Genomic DNA, 16,105 nt, shown 5'->3' with positions numbered 1-16,105 from the left:
AGACAGAGGTATGCTGAGAAGGGCAAATACGAAGACTGCGTTCATGGATGACAGGATGACAGGACAGAAATATTAATAACTAGAATAAAACGGGAAAACTCAGTCAAATCAACCCAAATAATTTCTCCTATCTGATTTTATATTGCACATGCCAAATATTTTATTTGGTCCCAAAATGATGAGCATTAAAAACATGTAATGGTACAATGGTTATAACCAAAGCATCTGATTACCAATAGTTTTAAAGCAGCCTTTCACAGGGACCACACTGCAGAATTTCAGGTCAAATCTGGGTGCAGTGGGTCAGCTGCATGACCAAATGTGATACAAAGAAAAAGAAGTTTGATCTTGCAAGAAATACACAACATATTAGGTCTCTTAGTATCAGTAACTCAGGAGAATTATGAGACTATGCTAAAAAGAAAAGTAATAAAAAAGTATCTCCTTTTGATTGACTTGGAGTTTTCCTGTTTGATGTCTGCTGTCAGAAGGGATCTGGAGAACACAAAGAATAAAGCAGAAAATTATTGATAACAATGGGGAAAAGCTGCATTATTTGCAACTGAAATGACAAGGTTTGACAATCTGAATAAAATGCACTACATAATTCATATTCCCCGCTAAGTAATAACATTTTGGAGTCGATAGTCCCTCCCAATAAAAGACCTTAAAAGGAGGATCAAAAAAAAGCCCCTAGCCCTAACTCTCACACCATCACAATAAAGCACTCATGACCTTTCTTACCGTTTAACAAGCGGTAAATTTAAGAAATGTGGAAAAACCATGGAAATGCTACTGCTATGTCTGTGGTCTGCAAGAGTGCATCAATAGGCTTCTGTGTTTGTTGTGTACCCTGGCTGATAAATAGGCATGGAGCACGTCCCCAGGTTAGGGGAGTGGGTCTGGGGGGTGACACATCATCTCAGCTACGCCAGACGACATTTTTTGTCTCAGCCAAAAAAAGTTCCTGGCTTTCAATTTAGGAGCCAACATGGTATGGGAGAAAACAGAGGGTGAGGGAGTTTTGGTGGTTGGTAGGGTTTGTTTTGTTTCTTTTGGGGTTTTTTTGGTTTGTTTCTTTTGGGGGGGTGGGGGGTGGGTTTTTTGTTGGTTTGTGGTGGTGGTGGTTTTTGGGGTGGATTTTTTGTGGGGCTGTTTGTGGGTTTTTTAAGGAAAAAGGTTTATATTGAAAATCCTACTTTAAAATAATTCCAATGCTGCAGAGTTGCACAGCCCTGCTGCTACTGCTGCGTTTTGTATATTCATTACTGTCACTACTGTGACTCCCAATGAAGTGTAACACTGCACATTCATTCCAAGTTCCTGGATGACAAATTACCTGGATGCATCCAATACCATATGTACCTATTGATTAAACTTAATTCAAGTGCCCTCCCAGGCTTCCAGCACATGAGCCATCAGGGCTCATTGGAAATAATTTGTCTGACAATTTCAAGATTAATGACCATTTTTTGGAATGTTTTTGCATTTTTATCAGATGAGTATCTGGAGTGTACAATATAGTAACCTTGGAAAGCTGGACTGGTCACAATGATAAAATATTGACAGCTGAGAGAGACTCAAAAACACCTCAAAACAACCCTGATAGTTGCACATGATTGATTGGACCTTCGTTGTCCTCTGTGCAGTGGTCAGCAGCTGGATGTGTCAGTGGCTATCATCAGGTCAGCCACTGGACAATATTTTCATTTCATAATGCTCAACAAACTTTATACTTTGACAATCTTTGCAGCAGTGCAAAGTGCCAGGTCTCTGACTTTACTAACTTAGTCAGCAAACCAAGTCTAGTTTTGCCCCAGATAAATATGCCTCTTCCTTCAACACAGCAGGCTCCGGGCCTCTGCTGCATCACCCCAGTTTTACAGAGGCCTGCAGGCAAAGTATTGAGTAGTGGTGATTCAGGGCAAGTGTGGGGGGAAGGTGGGAGAACTGGTGTGTGTGTCTGTCTGTGATCTAGAGAAATCCAGATAAGGCAACAGGCAGAGAAGACAAAGCAGCTCATGGAATCCACTGCGAGGAATTGCATCCATAAGAAACATTTGTATGAACTTTTTTGAACCTATTGTGTTGTGCAGAGGCTGAGGAGCATCAAGTAGAGACCATGCAGCCTCAGGCAGTGAAGGAGGTAGACGTCACCCAGGTTCTTTGGATATGGGTGATTGCTCATTATCCCACTGCACCAGGAATAAAATGAAACATTTCATGCGTTGAAGGACAAAGCATTTGCCAGCACCTTCCCAAATCAAAAAAGAAACCTCTCCAGATATATGAAAGAAACTGGATTTGCACAAAACATTTGACAATGTCCCATACAACATCCTTGTCTCTAAATTGGAGAGACATGGATTTGATGGATGGACCAACTGGTGGATAAAGAATTGGCTGGATGATTGCACTCAAAGACTTGCTGTCTAATGGTCGATGACCAGTGACAAGTGGCACTCCTCAGGTGTTGATGCTGTTCAGTATCTTTGTCAGTGACATGGACAGTGGATCAAGGGCACCCTCAGCAGGTTCACTGACAACATCAAGCTGTGTGCTGCAGTTGACAGGATGGACGGAAGGGACGGCATCCAGGGGGACTGGACAGGCTGGAGAGGTGGGACTGTGCAAACCTCATGAGGTTCAACAAAGCCAAGTGCAAGGTCCTACACACGGGTCAAGGCAAAGCACAAATACAGCCTGGGGAAGAAGTGATTGAGAGCAGCCCTGGGGAGAAAGACTTCAGGGTGCTGGTTGACAAGAGGCTCAACATAAGCAGGCAATGTGTGCTGTCAGCCCAGAAAGCCAGTTGTATCCTGGGCTGCATCAAAAGCAGCGTGGCCAGCAGGCCAAGGGAGGGGATTCTGCCCCTCTGCCCTTCTCTGCTGAGACCCCACCTGCAGTGCTGCATCCAGCTCTGGGGTCGCCAGCACAGAAAGGACCTATTGGAGCAAGTCCAGAGGAGGCCACAGACTATGTTCCTGTATATTAGCTGATGATGTTGCTAGAAAGTGCTAGACAGTCAAAATATGGGACCAACCCAATGCTGCTTTCCCCACTGTTTTTATGACCTGCAACACTCTGTTTGCTGCAACACTGGAACTCTTGTTTGACCAAATGTGTTTAGCCTTTGTAGCACTACATAAGTCACAAACTAGGCCACTGTTTTCTCTATTCTTCTGGCTCATAAACTCCATATAAAATGTTAACAGTGCTTAGTAAACAGGTGCAGGGACAGTGCACCTCAATTTTCCTAGGAGCAGTCTTCAGCAGGTGAGATTTGGCCTTTCTAGAGCAGAAACACGATCACATATTCCATATTGGGTAGTAATTTAATATTTTAGGTCTAGATGACAAGCACCCTGTCCATCTAAGAATTCTTGACAGCAATGTGGACTGTGCTGAAGGACTCAACTTTCTCTCTCACAATCTTACCCTCCTGAGTCACTGAATACATTTCACTGAACAAATAAATAGTTAACAGTTTTATGTGGAAGAGCATCTGACCTGAAGGACACACCAGAGGTTTATTTAAAGACCATCTATTTTAGCCATGTATTTTTAAGTATCTCTGCTGTTTACTCCTGAGCAGCACAGAGCTAGGAAGTATTTTAGTTAAGTTTACCTAAAAACTCTGTTAAGCAGGAACCACATAGCAGCTTGGAGCTTTTCTCACTGATACCTACACGTGTTGAAGACACCAGCGAAGACCCAGCATTGGCCATATCGGACAGGTTGCTTAGAACTGTAATACTCCAAGAGAATGTCCACACTTCCCGTCCAGGCTGAAGGTGCAACACCATAATCATATGTATTGTTCCAGGATCCAGCTATCACACCATTGTCATCTCTGGAGTTAATCTAAAATCAAATGAAATGAGCATTAGGGATGTCAGAGACTGAATAATATAAACCTCCTTAACCCAGCAGACCGATAGGATGGGAGAGAGTGAATATAGCCAAGTTTAGGTTAGAAAGTAAGATAGAAGTGTTTCATTTCGAAGGTAGGACATAAATAGGACAATCTTATTAAGGGCCATGGATTCTCCATCGCTGAACAATTCTGAATGAAGATCAGACACTTAAATCTGAAATTAAATCACCACGCTGAGTATCCATGTTGCCAGTTAACAAGTTTTATTAACATTAAACATGCTTACTGCTATGTACTTTTAATAAATGCAATCAGTTATACACTGATAAGCAAGCCTCACAAATATTAAGCTGTGTTCTTTCCATCATCTGTTCTTCTGTCCATATCAGTCCAGAGATTTTAATAAAATCACTCCTGATTTACAGGAGATTGAAAGGAGAACCAGTCTACTGCTATTTTTAGAGTAGAAACTAATTTCTTTGGTCTGGTACACATGAAAACAAGAAGGAATTTGCTGTGTAAGTTTTCCTCTGGTAAGATTAGACAAAGCAAAGAGTTTTGCTGACTAATGGCTATACTGATAGGCATTAACGAGCAATACATCTCCTAGCTGCAATTTGAACCAAGCCAGTTGAGGCTGTGCAAAAAGCTCATTCACTCTGTACCTTTTAATTATGCTAATGTGGAACAGCTACATGCTAGCCAAATAAATCACAGTTCTCATTTAAAAGCTTTTGGCTGCATTAACTACTGTTTTATAATTAGAAAATCGACTTCCTGTGAACTCTAGGACTGAACAGAGATAAGTATTCAGAGTCATAACCAAAGGGTTAAGGGGTTGTGCCCATCTCACTGGTGTAGGAAACATGCCAAGAAAAGAATCACTTCAAGGACAGGACAGCATGTTGATCTTCAGGCTCTACTCTAACTGAGTGGAATGAGTGGAAGAAGAGAGGGACTCTACCTGCTCTGCCACACCAGAAAGCCTCAGAAGGATTCCAGCATGAGAGGCATGTCCTCAGACTAACTCAGCTCTACCACATTTCAACTTGAGCAAGAATGGGGTTAAGGAACACAGGTGGGACTTCAGAACCTCTTTCTGACTTCTTACTCAGTTCCAGATTTCAATGACCAAACCCTCTACCCAGTTATGGCCTAATTCTGCAGATTAGGCCTAAAGTCTATTGAGTCCTGGATTTCAAATGGTGAACTCCTCCACCTCTCTAAAATGTTTGAGTGGCTCAAAACCTAAGAATTATCCAAGCCCAATTTGGATTCATAAACTTTGTGCTATTCTGTCCTGGGGGCTTTCATAGTCCTTACATGAGGGACTTTTTACATCTACTAGTTCAGGAATGAGGAAACCACATTTGATTCTTTCTTCTATTCAAAGGTCCAAAGCTGTATTCCCGATGTCTGGAGTGAAAGAACTAACTGAAATGTTAAAAGACAGAGAGAAGCAGAGGTGTTCTCTATATTTCTTGCTGAAGCTATTCTATTTAACATGCAAGATTGAGAGGCTGGAGATCCCACTTCAATGTCGTCTAAGACAAAGAGTTCATTTTCTTAAAGCCTGGGCAAATGCTATAACAAATGGGTTAAAGGATCATCTATCTCCAGCAGCCATGTTTTGTGGACAGTCTATTTTAGTAGCTGGCTCGGGAGAACATCTAATTACTCTAGCTCAATGACTAGAGTATTATTCTGGGAAGCAGAAAGCATCGGTTCAGACCTCTAATAAGGCAAAAGAGAGGACTCAGCCTCTGTGTTCCACATCCTGGATGAGTCTAGCGTCTCAAATATTAGGGATGGGACTGCTCTTGCACCCATGACATGATTCCTGGTGCCTGGCAACTGGAAAGAATGGAGGTCTGGAAAGTCTTCTCCTTGGTTATTTTAGGTGCTTTCATTCTGAGTGGGGTATGTTTTGTGGACCTCATGTTTAAGAGGACAATTCCCACAGTGTTTTCTTCTGGGGCCAAAGCAGCCCACTTATATAACTGTTCTCAGCCTGATTAGGTCATTTGGGTCTTGGATCAGGCACAACAACATTCACCCTTGCAGTGTTCTAAGACCCCATTGAGGTTAGCACTGGAGTCCACATAAAGTCCCTCAGTTCCCCATCCAAAATTCCACCCATCATGCCACTGCATTATCCACAGCAGAAATAGTTTTCTCAGTTGTATCAGTTACTGGAAAATATGCACATTGCCACATAAGAAATGCTTATGCCTGGAGCCCAATGTCTAAAAGTGGCTTTCCCACCAGTCAGGCACCATTCTCAGGACAAGGCGAGGAGCCAACAGAAGTTGCTTGAACTTTAGTGGAGAGAAATGCAATGTCAGACTCCAGAATGGACAATTGTCAGAATGGACAACTGATCTGTTGTGCATTGTAGAGAGCACATCAGGGCACGAGGGCCAGTTAAATCAGCCCGGCTTTGATTTATGAGTCCCTTCTGACACATATTAGGCATCCATTACGTACCACTGCTGAGGCAACACGGCAGATTTTGATTGGGTTTCCACGACCAGAGAGCTCCAGTTCTGCCTTGTCCATCAGGAACAGGCAAGCATCCAGAACGTTTTCTTCAAACTAAATAAAAGAAAAAGGGACACAGAGGAATATTTGAGTCTCTTTTTATTCTGGAAAGAACAGGCAAAGCTATTTTTCCTTGTTATAATTGCTGATCAGTTTCAAAATTAGCTGGTCACATCAAAGCTCTGTGTTTAACAATAGAAATTTTCTTCTGAAATAATCACCCATGTGTGGGAAAAAAAATAAAAATGTGAGAGGCTGTGAGGGACGAGACAGTAATTTTCAATTCAATCTCAGTCCACTTTCCAGAAGGTTGAAACGACAACACAGACTTTCTGACAGGACACGAAATTTTAAATGCTAACAAGTATATAATAGGAGGCTATTATAATAATAACTACAAGAAGCTTGTCTACTTGCAGAGGACTTTATGTCCTTCACAGATTCCAGACCTATTCATTTCAGGACTTCTCCAACACAGCCAGTGCATTGCTGGGAAGTTGAACAATAAGTGGTTTGCCAGTGGTAATTTGAAGACACTTGCATTTCAAAGTTATTTTTAAAATCTGTTTAAAATTGACCAGCCAAAAGCTTATTATATAGATTAATCCTGTTCTGCAAAACTTAGACATCAAAAATACCAAGTGACCTAAAGTAGTCTTCTTCAAAAATAGAGTGAAAATGTACATTTTTTTCAGTCTAGCATGAACAAGCACAAGAATGAATTGAGGGCAGAGGTGTCTAAATAGACCAGAAACCATTTGTCACAGAACTTGCCCTGCAATGTATTTCATTTTCCTTAGGAGAAACTGCATAGCAAAGGAAAATACCTCTGTCCCCTGGAAAATGGTAGGAGACAGGGAAATGCACAACAATAAAACAAATACTTTCTAGATACACACAAACTTATATTAACATTCAAAGCTGTGACAGAAACTCCATGGTGTTAGGTTTTATGTTCTGTGCTAGCATCCTGAAAGATATGATTCATGCTAATAGGATTTTTGCTCTCAAGCTGCTACTAGAGCTGGATTGATTTCCTAGCTCTCTCCAGCCTGGCTTAGGGCTCCTTGGCAGATAAGGCTGTCCTGAATTTTGCCTCCTGAAGAAAGTGAGCAAGACCCGAGATCAAACTGCTGCTTTGGAAGTCTGAGGAGAGGAGCATGAAGAGTGAGGTCAGAGAGCTGAAAAGGAAGCCCCAAAGAGTGAAGACTGCTGCTGATACAGCAGGGAAGATGGGAGGGATAGAAGTGACATCCTAGGCAACAGCTGAGCTCTGGCATAAGCCAGGAAAGGGGAAGCATCATCTTGTTTCACCATCTTCAGCCATTTCCTGGCCAATAGAAGTCCTTTGCTTCTGCCTTGAGGGTGCCACTGGCATATGGATCCTTTTCAGCAAACGTCCTCCAAGGCAGCACACCGCTCTCATTGTCACCCACACTTGCACTGAATTACTTTCTCTGGAGCAGGCGTTTGCTAATGATCACTTTATAGTCCGAGCATAACTGAATTCATGGTGTTTGGGAATAGGGAAACAGGGATCAGTGTTCCTCAGTGTTTCTCAGAGACCTACTACTAGTATTTTTTCATTTCGTGGAAGCTGAATAATTGCACATCCCAGTCCACTCCACTGCAATGTGACACAAAGAATGTCGGGTGAATGACTGGGCTGCGGGGATCCTCCTTCCCAAGGAGAATCCTCACAACAGAAAATGCAAACTCTGGGGCCTCACAGCTGTCCTTTGTGGTTCAAATTCCCTTTTCTTCCAGTCTGGCACAACAATCTTTTAGCAGGATCAAAATCTGCTTTCTGTACTTCAAGTAATCAGACCTGGGTTAGATCAATTAGAAGTTTACCCTGCAAATTAAACTTCTCTCATCTACAGTTTATGAGACACTGTCAATCTTGCCACTATATACAGAAAGAATAAAGAGGAAATAAATTGCTGTCAGGGTTGTTGCCTTCCACCTTAACATTTACCAAGTGACATGAATGCTTGTGTAATAACTGGATTAACAGAGAAGAGAGAGGACAAGCTGCAAGGGCTAGCTGGCTTACACTGCTTGCAGTAGTGTAGGATGCAGAGTAGCCTTAACACTAAGGCCAGTTTTGCCCTTCTCGACTATTCAGGGGTTTAAAAAATATTAAAACAAACTAAATCAATTTTCTGCTCTCACTCTTGGCAAGAAAATCCTATCTAGAAGGAACTGGAATAGAAAAATGGCAGTTATAATGCTGAACATCTCTGAAAGATCAGAGGAACCAGAGCAGTAGTAAGCAGACAGGATAGGTGAGTGAACCTGATCCAGGCACAGTCACTGCCTGCTCCACCAAAGCTGAAATGAAAATAAGCCTATTTCAAGAGCAAGGAACTTTGGCAAAACCACATGGGAAAAAATGCAGGTGGAAAATAAGGCATGAGAAAACACAGGTGAAATGCATACAGATGTGCCTTGTGCTACAGAGCAACACATGTAGCTGTCCTGGGCATCCTCCTGCATGCTAACCTGTTTCTAATAGATGACCTTCCATTTAAACCAAAGTAAGAGGGGCTGTATCACTTTTTGCGCTGGTTGACTTCAGGCTGTGTTTCTCACAGTCAGTTGCAGGCAGACATGATCTCATGTTGCCTGTGGTCTGACTTGACCAAATGCACGTGCTGTAGAATTACATAGGCACAGCGGGATTCCAAGCTAAAGCAGATCAATGTGTGGACACGAGAGAAATCACAATGGCAACAGAACTCTATGCCCACCTGTTTTATTTTATTTTTCTCACAAAACCAAAAATCAACATTAAATGATCAGCATAGCATCCAACTTCTGACATTTTTCAGCTAGAGCATTCCTATGTGCCTAGATGTCTTCCAAAGCCAAATTTCCCCTGAATCCTGCATGGAATTTTCTGAGCGACTGCCTTTTACAGTTTCTTAGGAGGGATCACAGCCATGTTACAAGGAACACCTCCATCCTCATTCACTGAAGCCATGTTTCAACTGTTCTGCTGTTTTTTCTTCCTCTGTCCATGTTTCTTGCCTTTCCTCCTCTTGCATTGATGCTTCTCATTACAGACAGCAGCTATGAAAACCATCTCCCACTAGTTACCCAGTTTTGAATTCTTTGCTCCTTTTTAATTTGCAACCTGAGTTGAAGTTTCCAGCTGTCATTGTCCTAAGCAATTTTTTGCCTAAGAACATTACCATGCACAAATCTATCTGCATTTCTGTGTATGACCATATATCTTTCACCTCTACGACTCTGCGTGGCCTTGTGCTTTTTACTTACATGTTGGAAATGGCTATAAATCATAAATATAAAAAGCATACTTGCATGATATACTCATAATATAGACCTTGCTGCTAGTACTTTTACTCACAGCAATGCTCTCATTCCTAACATCTAGGATTGCCAAAAATGTGTCTTTAATGGTTGGAAATGGACAGGGTAAGATCAGGAAGATCCTGTTCTCCATTTCACTGAAAGTAAGGGAACCAGAAGAATATTTCTCTGTTCCTTTGCAGATTTACATGTCTGTTAAACCCATACAAAATTATGAATTCCATTAAAGCTCTTGGCCTGGGCCTGCTGAGATGCATCTGCCACACTCAGCTTTCACATGGGCAGCCAATAGCAGAAGGTGCACCACAGCACAGGGTGGAAATCAGGTCCTCTGATTTCAGTCAACACAGGAATGAAAGCACACGACAAAGGACTATGGAGAGGTCCTAACCTCCCAGACAGAACTACCTCCTAGCAAAACCAAATAAATAATGCAGTTTCTCAAGGGAGGCTGGTGTTTGTGTCAGGAAGACGCCAGATTTGCAGAATATAAGCACCTCAGGCCAAGCCACCATAGGCCATAAACTTAGCATCTTAGGACATAAATCCAGCATCTGGTTTAAGTGGCACTTTCCACCTCCAGCCACTTATTCCTCTCTCTCCCTCCCCTTACATCTGTCAAGGAGTGAATCCCAAATCTAGGAACAGAGCAAGCCCAAGAAATAACCTAGGGAAAAAAAAAAAAATCAAAGAGACATTATTCAGCTAGATCAGCTCTCCTGTCTGAGTCGCTGCATAGCTGCAAAAGCACTTGCAGGGGGAAAGAAGGGCCAGGAGGGGGCATTTTTGGTCAGCTTAAATGCATGCCCAGCTTTGGCCTCAAGATCTGGTTCCACATCTGTTGTATCAGAGGCACCATCAGCTTACGGAATTTCTTCCCCACTCCTTATTTAACGGTTGTTTTTATCTCAGTCAGGAAACCAGTCAGACCCTGCAAATAATGGTACTGACACAGCCCAAGGAATGGTGCAGAGGCAGGAACTCCCTCAGGCAGTGCTGCCGCAGGAAAAAAATGATGAAATTGTACCCTTAAATAAGGAAACAAGAGAGATGTGAGTTCAAAGAGCTCTCCAGGGCAAGCACACTGGAAATCCATCCAGCTCAGGCTTTGAGGTTGTGTTGAGCTGAGGGAGAAAAAGCAAGGCCCCTTCTGCAAGGCTGTGCTAGGGAGGCACCACAAAAACTGAATGGATCCATCATCAGAGTAGTAATGAAATACTTCAGTACCTTCTTAATTGTGCTGTTGTGAAAATCCAGGAGATGGGATGAGTTCACCATGTCCAATACCTGTCCATTGGAGCCCCTCTGTGTGACAGCCAGGGTTATAGCTTTGCTCTCATTTTGATTCTGCTTGGCAAGGCCTTTTTCCCATTCTAACACAATAAATTAACTCTTCCATCCCATGGGGATTTTGAAGCTGGTTAATTCTTACAAGAAGGTTGAGGTAAAATAGGCGAGTAATAAGGCTGAGACAAGGGGTAGTGGTTTTAAACTAAAAGAGGGTTGGCTTATACTACATATAAAGTAGTCTTTTACACTGAAGGTGGTAAATTGCTGGCACACGTTGCCCAGAGAAGCTGTGGATGGCCCATCCCTGGAAGTGTTCCAGGTCGGGTTGGACAGGGCTCCGAGCACCTGATCTAGTGGAAGGCGTCCATGTCCATGCTGGGGTGGTGGAACCAGATGATCTTTAAAAATGCCTTCCAGCCCAAGTTATTCTATGATCCTGTGTTATTGAGGGCACACCAATACCCCACTCCAGCCTGGGGGAGGGTGTCTCCCCCAGACTGCAAGAGGCCACTGGAGACTGATGTTATCAGGTCCAGGCAGAAAAGGGAAAGATTCCCCCAGAATTTAAAATTTTGGGATTAAATGCTAGTTTTTCACAGGAAACTTGTGACTATCTGACCCCCAAGAAGATCAGAATTATTTCCACCAAGTTGCTAAAACTAAAAAGAAAGGTCAAAAAGCAATACAAACTGTTGTTGAAAAATGAAAAAAACAAAACAAACAACTCTACTTTTCCCAAATTGATTTGATCCTGAAGCAGCAATAATGCAGCAGCAGAAATACCTCTGCCCTGTGGAAACCTCAGCTAATGATTATAACTTCCAACAGGCAGCCTCTTAGTATCCTAAATATGCCCCTGAAACAAGGTCTTTAAATATCAGCTATTATAGCATTGCTTTTCTGGATTAGGCTTATACCCACTTCATACAATTTTAAAATGATACCCCTTATCTTTCTGAAGGAGAAACCAATAATGCATTCCAGAGCCCACAGTCTCAACCACAGTCTGGTGTCAATTAAACTCATTTGCTGTCCTACTGGGAGCAGCCAGAGAAGATCTAAACAGCTCACCTGACCGTAACTCCAGCTTCTTGATTTTATATCTTCGACGTTTCCGTGGAATACAATACCAACATCATTCAGGACATATTCTTCCCTTTCTTTCTCATCATCCAGATACACGGCATCCACTGCATTAGTTTACCAAAAATAAATGTTAGCACAAGTGTTTAATTTTCATATAGGACAGATAAAACATCTTAGCATATAATACAGTCATCTCTGATGAAAAGTACCCCTCTTCCATCAAACAAAGCATTACTTGCTTGAACAGAGTACAGGAATAAGGAGGTAGTGACCATAGTTAGGAATATGGTACATAACTTAAAAACATTCAAGATGGAAAAACAACTCTTGCCTGTTTTCTCAGGATCTGTAAAGTATGATTAAAATGTCACATCTTATTAAGAATTTTATGATTACTGTGTACAACTAATTTAAAAGTTGAAGCACCATGATGCAATTCTGCATCTGTACAAACAGATCAAAGAACAATTTCAAACCTATTAATGTCAATGGAAAGCAGCTCAGGTCAAGAGATCTAAAGAAAAATCTGTAGCGCATTAAAAAAATGGAATACAGCTTTTATAACGTATTAAGAGAAAGGTCTGGTTGCTTTTTCTGTACATTAGTTATTGACTGGAGTATCAGTATGACTGACCAGGTCATAGTGAAGAAATTCAAGTGTCTAAGTGAGAACTGGAAGTAATTGGACAAGATCTTCATCAAAACATATACAAAGGGTACATTCTAGATTGGATTTATATCAAAAATCAAGAGCATAAGCACAGACACTTAACTTGCAAACATGATTTACATATGTAAATAACTAATTATTAACATTCATAAGGAGCCTTGAATGACATGAAACTATTCGGACATTCACAGGTAAGTATAAAGCAGGCCATGATACTGTGATTCTAGAACAGTTGAAGATATCTTTCCAGGCTTGTATTTTGAGACTAAGAGATGCAGCTTAACAGTTAACAGCATGGGAATTAATTAATTTGAGGAAATCAGTAACATGGTACCAGATAGCAAATTAAAGGGAAGCAATAACTTCTGACAATGTGATATGAGCTAGTACAAAACTACCACTCACTACTGTGATAGTAGATTTCTTCAGCACCCCACTACAAATTACTAGAGGATCATTTAACTTTTAAAAGCCTATTGATTCATTGTATTTTGTTGAAATGAAAATCAGATTTTCACTCTCTGGTAAACTTCATCCTCAAAAGCTTCTTCATTTGTCCATGAAACTGCAATTGGGCTGAAAATAAGCTAAATCTGAGCCCACCAAAAAAAATCAGTGGTGAGACTGACATTGGCCTCAGCTAGGTGAAGGGCTTTGCCAATATACACGCCTGACCCTTCTGGAAGTTTTGTTTTCCTTGAATTTATATTACTATGTCCATACATATATAAGGGATTATGCATAGATATGTTACATAATGACCTCCACATTGGTGTGCAAAGAATGATAGAGAAGCAGGGGTTAAATACAAGAAGCCTGTATTGCATTTGAGGAGACCAGTGCTTGCCATTATGCTTTATGGCAGCTGTTGCACAGGCTCTGATGACTAGGTACAACTTGGAGCAAGCAGAGGCTTTATGGAGTTTTACCTGAAGGAGACATGTCTGGGACCCACTCTTGTATCTGGCAGGATGGTGGTATTCACCTGGCTTCTAAAGGCTGAGCCATTAAGAAGTTTCTTTATAAGCTTCTCACTACCCACGACCTAGTCAACCTGCACCCACGTACAAAGTGGATGATCATGGGTTTACTATATTCAGAGGCTATGAGGTGAAAAAGAACGTTAGAACTTCACAGTGAATGAAAAGGCTGCAGCCATTTATGCAAGCAGGGACTCTCATACTTATGAAACTCTGTATTACATGACTTTTTTGTGGTCCAACAAGTCCTGCATAACATCCCACTTAAAATATCACAGATGTTACAGATCATCTAGGCTCTGTTTCATTAGGCTGGATTTGCCTGATTTACTCATTGAACAATTATCTGCATTCTCTCACTGAGCTTTGGATTTTATTAAAGTCCATCCATACAACTAGTACAGAGAGTTCACTTAAAGAGGAGAATTCACACCTTCTTCTGTACAGTTACACATTCAGTGAAGTGTGTGCATATGCCTTCTTGACAGCTGTTGTTTTCTTTTGGGGATTAAAAATATCAACATTGATCTTGTTGGTATCAATTGAGATGCTTATATTATTTTGAGACTGCATGATTTTTGCTAAATCAGATGAAAATTGATTAACTTCTCTGTCGATTATTTTAAATATTTGTAGTTTTGATAAGGTAAAAAGGTCTTCTGTGTTTCACAGAAAAGCCAGCTGCTTTGATTTTTGACAGCTTTCGCTACTCTTGAGACTGTTTAGAAGAAAATATGAGGCATTTGTGACTACTTTGATGCTAAGCATGCTCTACATAATGCAATTCCTAATTATTTTGTGCAAGTGGAGGCTCACATCTGACAAACAGAAGAATTCCACAGAAATGTGCTGGGTTTGTTTGTTCTTTTTCTCTAGCAGTTCAGGAGGTTTTTTACTCACTTCTTTTATCCTGGGAATTTACTAAGACACCAGCAATGCTACAAAGAAGCAAATTAGCTTCTATGCTACTCCGTTTGAAGTTGGGTAAGGTGAAAATACACTTCACGTGAAGACAGCATCGAAGGCAAGGAATCCCTTGTTAAAGACATGAGCAGTGCAGAGTAACCCTTTCGATTACGGAAGGTGAATGAACATAAGAGGACTCTACCCAGAATGGAGGGACCCCAACCCCAGCACAGCAACCCTGTGGTGCTGGAAAAGCCATTTCTTCACTCAGACAGGGACAGCTGAGCACAGCAGCACCAGCAGACGGGTGGAAGCAGAAGCAGCAGGCTTGCCCTGAGCTCACAGCCTCCCTTCAATGTGCAGGAATCCAGGAATGTAAGTCTGGGCTCCCAGGGCTCATGCTGGGAAGAGGACAGTGCTGTGACAAACCCCAAGCTGCAAGAGCTAAACGTAGTTATCTGCAAAAACCACTCCACCCAGGATCAAGAGCAGTATGCTGCCTTGAATAGTGTTAGTACTTGCCTACATTAATGAAGCAGAAGGATGAAGCTCTGTGTGAATTTTGCCCATGTGGAATCTATGACACAAGCAATCTAATTTAGGATTTACCTATAAAAGTAAGAAAATGTTACTGGGCCAAATTTGGATGACTGGTAACATGTGAGAGGAGTCCAAAGTCAACCACATGTTACTAATCCTCAAACTCTATTAGGACATTTAAGCAGAAGAAATGTACAGCTGACTCAACAAAGTTGCAATATATTTAATTCCTTAAATGTAATACGCTTTGCATGAGGCTTGGGTGAGCGAAATGCACACTTCAGCCCACAGGGTGTGCAACTTTCTCAGCTACACTGTGCACCTCCACCTGTGAGAGAGCCACAGGAGTCAGTACAAGGTCTTTTCCTGACATGCACTCAGTGTTCCCCAGCAGAAAGTTGCAGGGACTCAGCACCTACTTGGAAAGCGCTCACAGCTCCTTGGAAAGAGCCCACAGAATCCAGATCAAAGGAGCTCTTCTCCGCTTTCATGTAGTCTGATATTGCCAAGAGTTTAGTTAAATTCCAAGAAGTTATCCTTAACTACTTGCCATTTGTATCTTCTGTTCCAGAACTGAAGAGAGCTCTGCATGCCCAAAAGCACATCTGTTTTATCCACCTATGTCAGCTGGCTGAAGAAAGGATGCTGCCTCTGCTCACAGACTTTACCTTGCTCATTAAGCAATGAAAATCTTACCTGAGTAATTGAAATCTCAATCCACTAGTTAGGTGAATTCCCAGCTGTTTGGGGCTGGTGTATACAATTTTGCAGAATCAGGCCCTTTGTCTTTAAAGTATTCCTAGTTGTCAATCTTAAATGTAGCTAAAAGGATTAAAATATATAAAAGCATGTGATGATTTTGGAAGCAAAGTGCTCTGT

General features: G+C 41.6%; 1 protein-coding gene across 38 annotated transcripts in view; it reads right to left on the bottom strand.

Moving 5' to 3' along the window:
• The window catches only part of F13A1 (coagulation factor XIII A chain), a 274,375-nt gene that overhangs the window by 22,479 nt on the left and 235,791 nt on the right, over positions 1–16,105 (bottom strand). For all 38 annotated transcript variants that reach the window (XM_082286988.1, XM_082286997.1, XM_082286989.1 and 35 more), the window contains 3 exons: positions 12,116–12,234; positions 6,365–6,472; positions 3,690–3,864 (listed from right to left, as the gene is read on the bottom strand). In XM_082286988.1, coding sequence (XP_082143114.1) covers positions 3,690–3,864; positions 6,365–6,472; positions 12,116–12,234 — 402 coding nt within the window. The remainder of the gene's footprint in view (positions 1–3,689; positions 3,865–6,364; positions 6,473–12,115; positions 12,235–16,105) is intronic.

Source organism: Coloeus monedula (assembly GCF_965178545.1).
Source record: "Coloeus monedula genome assembly, chromosome: 1".
In the NCBI taxonomy this organism is placed as follows: Eukaryota; Metazoa; Chordata; class Aves; order Passeriformes; family Corvidae; genus Coloeus; species Coloeus monedula.
The sequence above is the reverse complement of the archived record's forward strand: the minus strand, read 5'-3'. Positions and strand labels throughout refer to the sequence as shown.